Below are 16033 nucleotides of genomic sequence, written 5' to 3'. Positions count from 1 at the left end.
TACAGATGGTGACTGCAGCCATGAAATTAAAAGACACTTACTCCTTGGAAGGAAAGTTGTGACCAACCTAGATAGCATATTCAAAAGCAGAGACATTACTTTGCCAACAAAGGTCCGTCTAGTCAAGATTATGGTTTTTCCAGTGGTCATGTATGGATGTGAGAGTTGGACTGTGAAGAAAGCTAAGTGCCGAAGAATTGATGCTTTTGAACTGTGGTGTTGGAGAAGACTCTTGAGAGTCCCTTGGACTGCAAGGAGATCCAACTAGTCCATTCTGAAGGAGATCAGTCCTGGGTGTTCTTTGGAAGGAATAATGCTAAAGCTGAAAGTCCAGTACTTTGGCCACCTCACACGAAGAGTTGACTCATTGGAAAAGACTCTGATGCTGGGAGGGATTGGGGGCAGGAGAAGGGGACGACAAAGGATGAGATGGCTGGATGGCATCACCGACTCAATGGATGTGAGTTTGAGTGAACTCCAGGAGTTGGTGATGGACAGGGAGGCGTGGTGTGCTCATGGGGTCGCAAAGAGTTGGACATGACTGAGCGACTGAACTGAATTGATACCTGAAACTAATACACCATTGTAAGTCAAGTATACTCCAATACATTTTTTTTAATTGCAGTGAAAAAAAAAAAGATTCTCTCTGTACAGTGGGCTTAAACCAAGGACTACTGGCCTCTAATTCCCAGGTGCAAATTTTAAAGAAAAACAAAAGACTCTAGAGAATATGAGTGGGTAGAAACTGAGGGTAGCAATTGTCCTATAGTGATATGTGTGTATTAATGGAATAAAAATCTTTTGAAGTTTAGTAAGATAATACAATGTTGTTGCTGTTTTTCTTTTATTAAGCAGGCTTGTTAGGCCTTGTTTTGTCTGATACTAAAATTCGTATGATAAATGTACATTTTCCAGCAGGTGGTTTTCCAACAACTGTGTGACTAGAAAAAGTTCAGCTCAGTTCAGTCACTCAGTCATGTCTACTCTTCGCGACCCCATGGACTGCAGCACGCCAGGCTTTCCTGTCCATCACCAACTCCCGGAGCCTACTCAAACTCATGATCATCACGACGGTAATGCCATCCAACCTTCTCACCCTCTGTCGTCCCCTTCTCCTCCAGCCTTCAATCCTTTCCAGCATCAGGGTCTTTTCCAATGAGTCTGTTCTTCGCATCAGGTGGCCAAAGTATTGAAGCTTCAGCTTCAGCTCTTCCAATGAATATTCAGGACTGATTTCCTTTAGGACTGACTGGCTGGATCGCCTTGCAGTGTTCTATTTTAAGAAACATAGTATTCTATCTTATGCAAGAGATATAGTACAAATTGGAATGGTTGCTTATAACTGTGAGTTGATTACACAGGAACAACCAAATAGAATCAGTAACAATCTTTAAAAAAATCCCTTTTAAAAATAATCAATAGAGAAATGACAATTCAATAGCCACTTATGGAACTACAGCTCTCTTGGTTAAGGTCTGCAAAACATTTTTTTTCATTATGAGTGTGTCAAGATTGTTAGAAACTTTTATTTACATGTTTGACATAATTCTTTACATAATATCCAGTTCCAGTTTTCTACCAAAATGTTCCATTTTCTTCCAGAATGTTACCAAAATCCATCTGAGAAGGGAGAATATACAGGGAGCCTCTAGCTTAGTGTCCAGGGCCTGGCACTGAATGGCCACTCCGTGAATGTGGGGTGAACAAATGGGACTCATCCCAACATGTCACTTTGAACACAACAAAGACAAGCTTTGGGGTTCCAACAGCATGGAAAACACGCCGTGCTGTGACATCTTGGGCTCAATCAGCGACAGTTATTAAACCCACATGTGTTCAGAGCAAAAGAGTAGCTGCTGGTATCGGTAACTGCCTAGAACTCTGTCTTTTGAGACTACTGCCTTTTCTGGACAAGGCAGTAATTCCCAGTGTGGGACTTTCCTGGTGGTACAGTGGACAAAAATCCATCTGCTAAAGCAGGGGATATGGGTTCAAACCCTGATCCAGGAAGATTCCACATGCCACGCACACAACTAAGCCCACACAGCCCAGCTACTGGAGCCTGCTCACTCAAGAGCCTGTGCTCTGCAACAAGAGAAGCCACCACAATGAAAAGCCCGTGTACCACAATGAAGGGTAGCCCTCTTCTCTGCAACTTGAGAAAAGCCCAAGTGCAGCAATGAAGACAAGGACAGCCCAAAACAAGTAAATAATTAAATTAAAAAAATATTAGTCTGTTAAAAAAAATTCCACCCAGCATGATCAAATCATAGTCATACAAATCCCCAATAATCCAACGAACACTCGAAAGATGAACACAGAACTGATTAGGAAGGTGGCAGAGGTTGAAAGGAGCTAAAGGGAGATAAATTGCTGGAGGAGAAAACTTCCAGAAAGGGATGATACAATTCCCCCTACCAAGCTTGACCTAACCTAACTAATCGACCAATGCACTTCCTTTTTTCCTTCCTTAAAGTTTCATTGAACATCTACTATGTGCCAGGTGGTGTTCGAGACACTAGGGATATAGCAATGAGCAAAACAGGCACAACTCCTGCTGTGATGGAGTTTACACTCTGGGGTAGCTGATGCAGTGCAAGAATAACACAAGGCTCCTGACGTGAAAGGAAGCTGCCAGTTCCCACTCTAGCCTCCAGCCAGGCCCAGCTCAAGAAGACCTCCATGACACCCTGAGGCCTCTAACTAATTAACAGTATTCACATATCACAAGAGGGAAAAAAAAAGTAACTACACGTGGTGATGCATGTTAACTAAACATATTGTGGTAATCATTTTGCAACATGTACATATTTCAGATCATTATGCTATACACCTTAAACTTATATAATGTTCTATGTCAATTATACCTCAATATAATTGGAGGGAAAAAGAAAATAACAAAATATGTTATGGAGGGCTGAGATTCACAGCAACTACTAAAGCCTGTGCACCTGGAGCCCGTGCTCCGCAACAGAAGAAGCCACCGCAATGAGAAACCGGCACACTGCAATAGAGGAAGCCTGTGTGCAGCAACGAGCACCCAGCGCAGCCAAAAACAAAGCATCGTGTACATGTAAACAAAACAGAACAAACACATGTGAACAGTGACTGAAAAAACCAACATGCCACCTAATCATTGGTAGTTACTAACTTTCTACCAAGATTTCACACTTAACGGCTGGGACAGTGCTAGCTATCCAACAGGTTTTAAGTAAAAGTCTGGGGAGAATTTAACATTATATTGAATTTAATGTTTGGACACATCAGATGAACTTCCTGTGATTTATCCTTTCACTCTGGGGTCAAAATATTTTAGAAAGAGTAAGTCAGTGATCTGCATACAGGAAGTGCTGAATGAATGAATGACCCAGCTTCTTAAAAAAGGTAAATTTGAGTTATGCTATTTATCATATCAAAAGCTTAGTAGATGGGTACTATAGTTGACCCTTGAACAACACAGGTTTGAACTGAGCAGGTCCACTTAAAAGGCAGATTTTTTTTTTCATGAAATACTACAGTACTTACACCATCTGTTCTTGGTTGAATCCGCTGACTACTGAACCTCAGATAAGGAGGGCTGACTGTAAAGTTATATGTGGATTTTGGACTGCACAGCGTCCTGAACCCCTGTGCTATTGAAGCGTCAGTTGTATTTGCATCTCCAATCGACAGATGAGGGAAGACACAGGGCTTCCCTGGTGGCTCAGACGGTAAAAAATCTGCCTGCAATGCAGGAGACCTGGGTTGGATCCCTGGGTTGGGAAGAGCCAGGTGGGCTACAGTCCATGGGGTCGTAAAAAGTTGGACACTACCGAGCAACTTTCACAGATGAATACTTTTGAGGTTTTGAGTTGTTCAGAGCCTTGCCCAAGGTCATGCTGCCAGAGAGAAGTAAATACAGCATTCAAATCCAGGGAGTTTGATTCCAATAACTCTTAATATTATGTTGTGCTGCCTCTGCTAAGGGCTAGTCCAGATGAAACTGGCTTTAGATGACTCTCCAGATAATTTACTGGCAATCAGTGTTCTTGTCTGGTCTCTTCCTTGTCATTTGGTTTTCATGTTTTGGATATATTTAGTTTTTTTCTGATTACTTTTGAGCACTGGAAGGTTAGTCCATTCTCATAAATGTAGTATGTTCATTTTCCTTCTCAGTTTCAAGGCTCATTGAAAAATTAGGTGGGATAGACAGTTTTCTTGGAAGACTGACTTTAAGCGGTGTGAGGAAAGTGTGCCTGCCCACAAAATCTCCCCTCCTTGTTTCATGATGTTTAAAATTCCAGTAACATGGCTTTATTGCTTGACTTCAAGTCATGTCCTCTGTCGAAATTCAAATACACCGGGGACAGGTAAGCAACACTGTAAGCCAAGCAGCCTGCCACCCTGCCTGTTATCTTTCCATCCATCCTTTTCTTCAATAAATATTTGAGACAGACTCTAGCTGAGTAATGGCTGTTGAGATGAAGTATAAAGTTAGTGGTCTCTGCCTTCAGAAAGGTCTTGTTTCTGAGAGGAGATGGATGTCAGAGAAACACATTTGTTTTAGATACTATGATGGAAGCATTTATGAGGTATAGGGAAACCCAAAAGGGGATAAATATACTGCTCTACTTGGAAAGATGAGTGGACTGCAAGGAGATCCAACCAGTCCATTCTAAAGGAGATCAGCCCTGGGTGTTCTTTGGAAGGAATGATGCTAATGCTGAAACTCCAGTACTTTGGCCACCTCATGCGAAGAGTTGACTCACTGGAAAAGACTCTGATGCTGAGAGGGATTGGGGGCAGGAGGAAAAGGGGACGACAGAGGATGAGATGGCTGGATGGCATCACCGACTCAATGGACATGAGTTTGAGTGAACTCTGGGAGCTGGTGACGGACAGGGAGGGCTGGTGTGCTGCGATTCATGGGGTCGGGAAGAGTTGGACATGACTGAGCGACTGAACTGAACTGAAGTCCTTCACACTTTAGTAAGAATACATTGTAAAGATTGTTTTCCAGGAGGCATATTTTGGTGACAGGAGAAAGAGTTTGGAGTGAGTGTGAATTCACTGGAATGTTATACACAGAGGAAACAACAGTGAGAAAGAAATTCCATAAAGAAAAACTTGGAATCCAAGTCCTAACACTGAGCTTATTTCAGAACTGAGAGTAGATTGGGCCCTTCTCACTTACATAGCCTGCTCAATTGTCAGGCTATGTGTTGAGAATTTGTAATAAAAGAAAAGTTAGTTTTTCAAAAGGGCTACAAGGAAAGAAAACATTGCTGTGATTGACTGATTGCCACAGAAGCAAGCAGTTCTTAACTGAATATACCAGGGTCAGCAAACCTTTTTTTATAAAGTGCTAGATAGTAAATAGTTTAGGTTTTGTGAGCCATATGTTCCCTGTAGTGGCTACTCAATTCTGTGGTTACAGTGGGAAAGAAGTCATGGACAGTATTTAAATGAATATATGTGGCTGTGCTCCAATATAACTTTATTTACAAAAACAGGTGGTGGGTTGAATTTCTGCCATAGTTTGCTAGACCCTGGTTTATATCATTTCAAAGGCATAGTAAAAGCCCAAGTTAAAGTGTGTTTTAAATAAAGTTTTAATAAGTTTTTGGAGGTGAGGGCCCCTCAGTTCCCTCAATGGACAGCAGGGCCTCATGTAAAGAGCCCTTTGCCTTACACCGTCGGACCGCACAGCCTGGGAAGTAGCCCTTAGAACAAATGACAGGAAGGAGAGAGAGAGAGAGCAAAAGGCAGGCAGGCAGAGGATCTTTGTGCCAAAAATGGCTAGCTATTTAACAAAAACTCATGCTTTCAGTAAATTTTTTGGTTTAAAAAGGTACAGATTGAGTGGTCTGTGGCTGATGCAAAATTATTTTAGTAGTAATGCTTGAGTATTTATTAAACATATGAATAGTTTATAGTAACTTACTCTTTCATTTATTCATTCAACCATTGCCTACTACATGCCAAGTACTGTACTAAGTCCTGAAGAAACAATGTTGAATAATTCTGGGTCATCACCATATACCAAGGTGTCCAAAATACTTCATCTTTGACTCCCTGTGGTGACTTTCTGTAGCTTTTCACTATTTTGTATGTGATGGTGACATACTGAAACTTACCCAGTTTTATAAGGCCTTAAGCCCTCTGACCAAGTCTTCCCTTTGAATCACTGAGGACTATTTCTGTTATTGCCTCACGAAGATTCTGCTGGTCAATAATAGTTACCTGCACATCATCTTTTGCAAATGGTTTGGTGCATCCCAGCAGTTAGCCTTTGGGTCCACTAACTCCAGGTTACATGCAAAGTTGGACAGACTTTACGTGGTCTAGGAAGCATTCCTTGATTAAAGACTCTCTAGTTAACTACCCACTCACAGTCTCTACTCAGATGTTCCACAGGTCCTCAAATTCAACGTGTTCAAACTTTCATCCCACCCACCCACATCCCCTTATCCCCTCCAAGGTTGCCTGTATCAGTGAATGGAGCCATCTGCCACCCAACAGTGCAAGCCAGAAGCTTGGAAGTCATTCTTGACAACTTCCTCCCCCTCACCCCCTGTAGTCTACTATTCACAAATGGTAGGTGGTGGTATCTCCTAACAATCTCCGGAACTGAGATATTTCTTTCTAACTCCACTGCCTTCACCAGAGCCTAACCCTCCAACCTCTCATATCTGAATATTCTAATTGTTCTGCTAGAGTCCACTCTCATCTAAATCTCATGTCTACCCTATATCCATCTGATCACACTGTTCTTAGGGTAAGGAACAAATTCCCTAAATACCCTATTAGACTCTGCATGATTGACTCTAATCAACATCATCTTTCCCTGAAACTATTCTCTTTTCACTTTCTCTGACACATTTGAATTAGGTATCATTTTAGAGCTTAATTCTGGTCTGCACCTGTAGAAGATTTCCATTGATGGCCCCTTTCTTCACCAACCCTTGTATCCATACAGTTTGCCACATAATACTGGTGACACATAATTTCTTGCCCTTGAGTTCAGGTACGTGACTGGCTTTGATCAGTAGAATTAGACAAGGTACAGAGCTCACAGTCCAAGAGGCCATGCATATTTCCACTTATCCCCTTGAACCTCTCCCTTCAACATAAGAACACGCCCAGGGCAGCAATTTGGTCCCATGAAAAAGATGAGGGACACATGGAGTGAACTACTCAGCTGAGCTTAGGCTAGATCAACTGACCCTCAATTAACACATAGATTTATAAGAAACAATAACCAGCTGCCGTTTTAAGGCACTGAAGTTCCAGCTGGTTTGTTACATAGCAATAACTAGTTGACGTAAACCTAATACTTTGCATTTTCCTATGGCTTTGTAAATATTCTCTACCTAAGATACATTTAGGCCAACTAGCATTAAAATCTACAAGAGTTAAAATCAACAAAGATTGCACAGATGGATCTCATCCTTCCTGCTATTAACAGCAAACTCTTGCTTGAGGACTGAGGGCCAGTAATAAAACAATGGGTAATTCCCTGAGGATGACTTTCCACATGAAATGAAGGCTTTCCCACCAATCCTACAAACTGGGCGGATGAAACTGGGCTTGGATTTTTCTCTTTCTGCCACAGAAGCTCTTCATCCCTGAAAGAAATGGCAAATCCACTGGCAGAGCTGGGCGACCAAGCTGAAAGTCAGAGTTGGTTTCTGAAGTGACACAATCTACCTGCATTCTAGATAAAAGCATAGTCTGTTGTTAGAGGCATATTAAAGGTTGCCCTAGATTTAAACAGCACATCTTGTTCCTTTCATCCTTGTCTTCTGAATTTCTCTTTGAAAAACTGTTGAATGTTTCTGGCCTTTACATCTTCTCTACCTTACAAGAACTATTACCAAGTGGATGTTAATTAAACCACAAGGCCAAGTCATTGACAATTCAAAATGAAAACCATGGCCACCTGTGGCTGTCATACCCTACCCACAAATACACCAGCCATAGTAAAATGCTAGGCTCTTAAAGTAGACTCTGGAAATTAATACTGTTTCACCCATAATATGAACAGTGACTTGGGGGCTGTAAAACAAAGTACCCTGATTAATACACCATTGGGTCTGCTGTGTCAGAACAGAGGATGTAAAAGTAAAAAGTCAACAGCTTTCATCGCACTGGAGAAAGTAAAGACATACCTGTACTGATGCAATTCTTCTTTCTGAAATAAATTGGAAAAATAAACATTTCAGTATTGCTCAAACCCATCCAAAATTCCAAAGCACACATCTTGAAGGAAGAGGTCATTAATGTCCCCAGTTATTAACGTTTTGGAGTTTTCTTTTTTGGGGAGAAGATTAGAACGTTAGAAATTTGAATAATTTGTTCTTTCTGCCCTTTTAAAACAGCCATGCCTGGCGGTCTTCACACAGCCTGGATTTGCAAGAGAGCCACCTTTACTTTCTAATGCCTGACAGACCATTTCTAATTCGGGTCCTTTCTTAAAGTACCTTCAAGGATATTGAAGAAGAAAGTGAGCTCGACCTCCCTCTCCTTCCCCAAACTGCTGCACCCCTTTTGCTTGACAGCCAGCTGTCCTAAAGACTGTGTTCCCCCAGCTCTGTGACTTCCTGTGTTGGCTCCCTCAAGGAGGCGCCGCTGCCTTGCCCCCCCATCCTCGCCAATTTGGCAACCTGGAGACCTATTATGCTTTGCATTCACCAAACGAGAGGCAAGAGGCTTAGAGCTGTGTTACCTGAGGCCCCGGAGGTCCTGGAGTGTGGCTGGGTGCTGAGTGGTCTCCTTTCCGTGGAAAGGAGGCCTGAGAATGCGACCCCTCCTCGAGGTCCTGAGGCACGGGAAGGGCACGCTCTTCACCTGGCCCCATTTGGAGCTCAACCGACTCGGCTGAGTCGAGGGCTCTTTCAGAGTCCAGAGGCAATCTTGAGTGGAGTCTCAGGGGCCACACGGAGTGAGAAGACTCCTCTGTGCTTTCACATACCTTGTTGAAAAGGGGACTTGCGGAGCCAGGGTACTCCTGCAAGTCGCCCCAGGTGCGCACTTCCAAGGCTACGTGCTGAGGCGGCGCATGCCCAGTAGCAGTGCCGCAAGCACCTCCGCGCACACTCCCGCAACCGCGGCTTCTTAACCTCCGCAAAGTGGGCGAGGTGGTCAAGCGGCCAGGGGCTTGCCGGTCAAAGTGGAGAAGATTCCCCTGGTTCTGACAGTGCTTTTTCGACAAGCTTTCCAGGGAGTATGGAGGAGAGGCCTTGCAGGCTGCAGGCTGCACCTCTTGGCGGGATGGCTCCATCTTCTCCATGCCACTAAGAGGCCCTGTTGCTGGAAACTTCCAGGCGATGTCGTCAGAGTTGCTGTTCTCCTGACCACACTGGGGTGGTTCCGTTTCCGTCTTCAGATGCCTGTGTTCCTCAGTGTGTTTCCATCCTTTTCCAAAGGATAATTGCAAGCAAGTGGCTGATCATTAAGGGAGAGCAGAGTGCAAAATCTATTGCAAACAAGGAGATGCAGGTGAGAAAAAAGGTGTCTGAAATTTCACACTGAAGCTTCCAGTTAGTCAGAGGAGCTGACGAATGCCTAGTTAACATTAGTATCTGTTATGTTTTGTAGGTAATTAAGATAAGTGTGTCCAGCCTTCCAATCTAAATTGTTTATGTTTTGAAATTTGTTTACCAAATTAAGTCGTTTGGATCCTGCTCCCTGCCTCCTTAAGGGAAGGTTCTTTTTCCATTGGAGTTTCAGTAGGTGAATAAGAAACTCAAGCTGAGATGGACAAAGTGCAAGCTTTACTCAGTGGCCAAATAATGACTAAGCAGAAATTGTGTTCACAAATCAATTTGTCGCCCTGGAGGTGGGCGACAGTGATTTAAAGAATAAAAACAAAGGGAGGAGGAGTGAAGCTAATAATAGGGATTAGTTCGGAGAAGGAAATGGCAACCCACTCCAGTATTCTTGCCTGGAGAATCCCAGTGACAGAGGAGCCTGGTGGGCTGCCTAGGTAGCAACAGAGTCGGACACAACTGAAGTGACTTAGCAGCAGCAGCATGCATTAGTTTACCCTGCAGGGTCAGGCCTTTTTCCAAGGGAGTGGGGTGCCAGCTGATTTTTACCCTTTTTTGGTCTGTAATGTCTGGTCCTAGCAGCCAGTAGGTGTGTCATATACTATGCTAATGTTGTAAAATCAACGTGTGAGACTCAAGATCTGTTGGAGGTCAGATTCATGCCATCTTAGTCCCAGCTGGTCCCATCTGCTTTCTTGTTTGTATCTTCCTTTCTTATCTCTGGACCCTTTAACTTAAACCTGTGTGTTCACTCCTGCTAAAAGCGGTGTGGAGTGAGTTGGCAGGCTTTGAGGACACTCCTGCTGTACAATGGCCACTGATGTGGTGGTGGTAGTGGTTTAGTCCCTAAGTTATGTCCGACTCTTTGCGACTCTATGGACTATAACCCACCAGGCTCCTCTGTCCATGGGATTTCCCAAGCAAGAATACTGTAGTGGGTTGCCATTTCCTCCTCCAGGGATCTTCCAGATGCAGGGATCAAACCTGAGTCTCCTGCATTTCAGGCGTTACCACTGAGCCACCAGGGAAACCCCCATCAGCTGTTTAGGGGGTCATGATGTCAGGCTCTCCTAATTTATTTAATTTTGTTATTTATTTATTGGGCATGGGTTTTGAGGAAAGACTTGGAGCAGCTTTGGCAATATTTACTGTTCAGTAAAGAATTCGCCTGCAGTGCAGGAACTGCAGGAGCCTCTGGTACTATCCCTGGGTCAGGAAGATCCTTGGAGAAGGGCATGGCAACCCACTCCAGTATTCTTGCCTGGAGAATCCCATGGACTCATGAGCCTGGCAGGCTACAGACCATAGGGATATGAAGAGTGGAACAGGACTGAGGTGACTTAGCATGCATGCACGTTTTACTTAATATCCCTTCTAGATTGAAACAAAAAAACTTTTCAAAACCTTGGTGATCTAAGAGATTAAGAGACTTCTTGGAAGCTACAAAGCTCATCACCTTTTATTTCCATTTTAAGAGAATCAAATATATGTTCAATTTTCCTTACATTCTGCATTTATGTGTGTATGATTGTATATATGTGTGTATGTATGATGTATATATATATGATTGTATATATGTATGTAAAGGGATGTAAAGAACAAGAAAAACAAGGCCCTTTCCCTCAAGGTTTAAACTACGAAATGAGACATGATTTCAAAGATAGTGATGCAAAGTAATTGGCAAAACACATTTTAGATTTTATCCATCCCCATGTTTTGGGAAAAATAACTTGCCAATTTGAAAAGAAAAACCCAGATGTCACTCAGATGCCCTGCTTCTCATGATTAGAGGTGCTTTCTATGGTTCACTAATGCAGAATTACCTCCTATCTGTTCTTGTGTTCAAGCAAATCTGATTCTTTCATTTGCCAACTTGATTCATGGTGACATGCAAATGACTTACTGCTATTTCATTATTTTGTAGTTTTCCATATGAAGAAAGTAGTTTCCTGTGGAAAAGCATCAATCCTTACCCCCATCTATCAAGTATTACTTAAGGGTCAACTCCTGATTATTTACACGTCTGATGTGGGACTGTGGAACAGATAATATAACCATCTTCCCTTGCCATTGGCAATGTGGGAAATGGTTTCAGATGATACATGGCCTGTTGGTTGAGGAACATCAGTAGTTGACCACATATTCTGAGATTTCCAATAATGACTTAAGCAAATCTATAATCCTTTATTCCGTTGGTTGCACCACGTGGCTTGTGGTAGGTATCTCAGCTCCCGGACCAGGGATTGAATCCAGGTCACAGCAGTGAGAACACAGAATCCTAACCACTAGGCCGTCAGGGATCTCCCAGCAGGTCTATAATTCTAAAGCAGTCTGTAACCCTTCAGGAATGGACAGCCCAATTTTAAGGATAGCTAATTTGTTCTTTTAGTGCTGTATAATTTTAATTGCATTGACAGTACTTTTTAGTAGAACTTTTTCTACTGTGTCTTATTTACGTCCTCAATTTGATAATAGAGAATACTGGGCACTCGTAAATTCTTGAAGACCTGTCCTATGTTGATTGTCACTCATGAGATTAGCTAACATGCACTGTTATGACTAGTTACTGTAGTTCTATGGAAACTACAGTAATTGCTGCAGGTTTTTGTAGCATACGATTGTTTACCCCATATGAAATGGCCCCACACTGATGTACTCCCAAATTTTTAGTCATTAATTCTAGTTTTGTACTTGCCTATGGCAGGTTCTTTCATTCCTTGGTTTCTTCTAATCTGTTTCAGGCATAGAAGTCCAGTAATCCTGTGTCAAGAGAATTAATAGGCTCTTAGATTTACTCTTATCAGTAAACGGGAGGAGCACGGGAGGAGCCCAACATCATGATATTGCTATGACAATGCTGTGACATTGATTTAGGGAGACTCTATTCTCTTACATTTATTCCCTGGCTCTCCTCTGGTTTAAAGCCAAGTGAAACTACCAGATGCTGGATTTTAGACTGGAGAGTTGTTTAAGGAACTACTTAGATATCAACTGACGTTAACAGACTCTTATCTACAAAAGAAAACCTGAGATTCTTAACCCTGGGTTTGCTTTAATATTTTGAGCCGAGTCTCAAATGTTAACAGAGCTTCACATGTAGAACAAAAATGCACGCAGTACCCTTATGTGGGGGGCAAAGGGAGAGTAATACCTGCTAGGAAACTTAACATTTTAGTTACGGTGAGGTTGAACTGGTTTTGATTTTAGATTTTAGGTTATTTCTGGCTGATACCATGTTCTTTGTAGGAGAAGAATGATTACTAATGAAAACAGGTATATTAGGTCTCTTTTCAGGTTCTTTACTGGAGGACCTCATTCCTCATTCTCCTGACAAATGGCTGAGCTGAGGGCTGGAGTTACTTCTACACATGTATACCACAACTGGGGGATTATATTGTGTTTCTCAGCAAAGCATTGTTATAATTCCAGGCAGCAACATGGCTAAAGGAGTTCAGAATGTTTACATAGGCACTTGCATAATATTTCTCTCAGAATTCTTAGTGCTTGGGTTTCTTGTACCTTCTTTCTTCTCCTTAGAGGGGTTAGGACATTGCTTCAGATTTCCTTCTAATTGTCCTGACTTAGGGTGTGGCAGTTAGTACCTGGTTATTATACCCAAGATCATTCAGTTCAGTTCAGTTGCTCAGTCGTGTCCGACTCTTTGCGACCCCATGGACTGCAGCACGCCAGGCTTCCCTGTCCATCACCAACTCCCAGAGCTTGCTCAAACTCATGTTCCTTGAGTCACTGATGTCATCCAACCATCTCATCCTGTCATCTCCTTCTCTTGCCTTCAATCTTTCCCAGCATTAAGGTCTTTTCCAGTGAGTCAGATCTTCGCATCAGGTGGGCCAAAGTATTGGAGCTTCAGCTTCAGCATCAGTCCTTCCTTTGAATATTCAGGACTGATTTCCTTTAGGATTGACTGGTTTGGTCTCCTTGCTGTCCAAGGGACTCTGAAGAGTCTTCTCAAGCACCACAATTCAAAAGCATAATTTCTTCAGTGCTCAGCTTTCTTTATAGTCCAGCTCTCACATCCATTCATGACTACTGGAAAAACCATGGATTTGACTAGATGGACCTTTGTTGGCAAAGTAATGCTTCTGCTTTTTAATATGCTGTCTAAGTTTGTCATAGCTTTTCACCCAAGGAGCAAGCGTCTTTTAATTTCTTGGCTGCAGTCACCATCTGCAGTGATTTTGGAGCCCAGGAAAATAAAGTCTCTCAATGTTTCCATTGTTTCCAAGGGTCATTAAGTATTATTTACTGGCCAGTGTCTCAAATATTGGAACCAAGACAGCAGTAACTGCTGACATCCCTCACTGTAGAACTGAAGAAACTTTAGCTACAGCAGAGCTTTGGAAGGCCATTGCTGAGAAGAGAAGCCCAGGCTCTAGAGTTAACCATCTGCTTGCTCTCTCTGCCTAAGCATCAGCTAGCCCTGTGACTTGGGACAAGCCTCTCTGCCTGGGTCAGCCTCCAGGCCACATTTATGAAAGGATAATAAAGTCCCTCCCTCACAAGCTCCTTGCAGGGATAATAGGTGAGGCTCCTGGGAGGCCCTCTCTAAATGATTATCCCCATGGATCTGATAAGAAGCCAAAAGTTAACCAAAAAGTTCAGGCTATCTCTTCTCCTTTACTTCCCTAGAAGACTGAATCAATAAATGATCACTGTATTATAAAGTGAATTCACCAGGCTTTGATCACCCAAGCTTTAAGAAGCCAGCAACCACCACCCTCACTGTTGGGGAAAGCAATCTCAGTGTACTTGAAATTAAACCACACAGATTAATGATTCACCCATTATGCTTAGACCTGCGAGACCAGCAAGACAGGACCAAGAGAAACTGGTAGCAACAGGATCTGAACAAATGAAAAATGCAAGAAGAGAACCCAGTAGCAGCTGAACATCACCTCTGATACCTGTGGGATGGTCTGCCTCTGAAGGTGACATTGTCCAGGTGGGTCCTGACAGGGGAGCCTGCAGACCTCAGAGCAAGCTCCCAGGCGAGGTTTCAGAAGAACAGGTTCCACGCCTGTAACAATGAACCCTCGTGGCTGAGCACAGGCACACTTGACAGGAGCTGAAAGGAGGAACTGGCCTCTCCCCTTCTTAGAGAAATTTCTAGTTATTTGTTTATGAAAAGGTCTAAGGGAAAGCAAGTTCAGAATCTAAGACCGCCCAGGTCAGGTGATTTGTTTCTACTGAACCGTAACTGATCCAATAAAGGGAGGATGCAAATGTGGCTTTTTACTTCCCCTTCGGTACTCAGTGAGCATCACTGATAGCTCAGTGAGACAGTTTTAGGTATCTTATCCGTTTGCTTTCTCCAAAGTTGTGAGAAAACATTCCTTTCAACCTTACAGTGCTTACATCCTAAAACATTTTGTATTTATTTAGTGGAGTGTTTTAATAAGCATTGGCTTCCCTCATGGGGAAGATTCTCTGGAGAAGGAAGTGGCAATCCACTCCTTGCCTGGGAAATCTCATGGACAGAGGAGCCTTGTGGGCTACAGTCCACATGGGGTTGCAGACAGTTGGACACAACTGAGCAACCATGGGGTTTCAGACAGTTGGACACAACTGAGCAACTAACGGTTCAGTTCACTTCAGTGGAATGTTTGGATAAGCATTGAATAATAGAGGAAACGATCATTGTACTTGGGAACACATTTGTGAGCATTAATTTTCAAGTAATTAAAATGCAAACGGAAAACGTTTGTATCTCCCGGTATTCTCATTTGAGCAGTACCCCAGAAAACCTTTGGTGTCTAGATGGAGATACGGCATACAGTCCCAGGAATGTACACCATCTTAAAAAATATTTCTTCAGACTCTTTACAAAAGCAAATACAAACAAATTCTAATTCGGTCTAATTTACTGGTTTTCATTGTTTAGAATCATTGCAGATACTTACTGTGAAGGTTTCTTTAGGTCAGTGATTCTCACAGTGGGCTCCCTGGGTCAAAAGCATCAGTACTGCTTGAGACTTTGTTTGAAAGGTGAATTCTTGCCCCTCCCCACCTCCTGAGTCAGAATATCTAGGGGTGGGGCCCCCAGTCTCCCAGTGATTTTTTACAGATGAAAGATTTGAGAGCTGCTGCCTTAGGGGGGGAAAAGATCTAATTTATAGACATTGGCCTTGTGATAACCTTTGCATTAGTCCTTAATCCTTTCATATTGGTCTCTTTAGAACATCATTTACTTAGAACTTTGAAAAATGACTTGACCTTCTCACTTTACTACTGACACTGTCAAACCCAAAATGCGGTATCAAGGGCATTTCTTTATTTTGCCAGCATGGAGCCAGCATAAATAGTCTGAGCTCCTGCCAAGGCTATGTAGCAATGAATTGTTTCAGTTGAGGAAGAAAGAAAAATGAATCGAGTATTTTAGCTTTGGGTTTGTGGAAGTGAAGGTTGAACTTCATCGGCAAGTCCCCTCACGCAAGCCTGATTGTAAAACTGTGTCTCCTGGGGGATGATGATAATGGGATATT

General features: G+C 42.7%; 1 protein-coding gene across 4 annotated transcripts in view; it reads right to left on the bottom strand.

Annotated features, from left to right (window-relative positions):
* The window catches only part of PLEKHG7 (pleckstrin homology and RhoGEF domain containing G7), an 88303-nt gene extending 72766 nt beyond the window's left edge, over window positions 1-15537 (bottom strand). For 2 of the 4 annotated variants that reach the window (XM_019960346.2, XM_070788566.1), the window contains exons 1-4: window positions 14456-14683; window positions 12226-12290; window positions 8708-9457; window positions 8151-8173 (exon numbers count right to left, since the gene is read on the bottom strand). In XM_019960346.2, the coding sequence (XP_019815905.2) occupies window positions 8151-8173; window positions 8708-9271 (587 nt within the window). In that variant the 5' untranslated portion in view covers window positions 9272-9457; window positions 12226-12290; window positions 14456-14683. Of the gene's footprint in view, window positions 1-8150; window positions 8174-8707; window positions 9458-12225; window positions 12291-14446; window positions 14684-15451 lie in introns of those variants that run through there. The other 2 variants (XM_070788565.1, XM_070788564.1) reach the window with 2 other exon arrangements.
* Window positions 15538-16033: the final 496 nt, after the last annotated feature.

This window comes from Bos indicus, chromosome 5, assembly GCF_029378745.1.
Source record: "Bos indicus isolate NIAB-ARS_2022 breed Sahiwal x Tharparkar chromosome 5, NIAB-ARS_B.indTharparkar_mat_pri_1.0, whole genome shotgun sequence".
Taxonomy (NCBI): domain Eukaryota; kingdom Metazoa; phylum Chordata; class Mammalia; order Artiodactyla; family Bovidae; genus Bos; species Bos indicus.
This window is presented reverse-complemented; position numbering and strand designations above follow the sequence as displayed.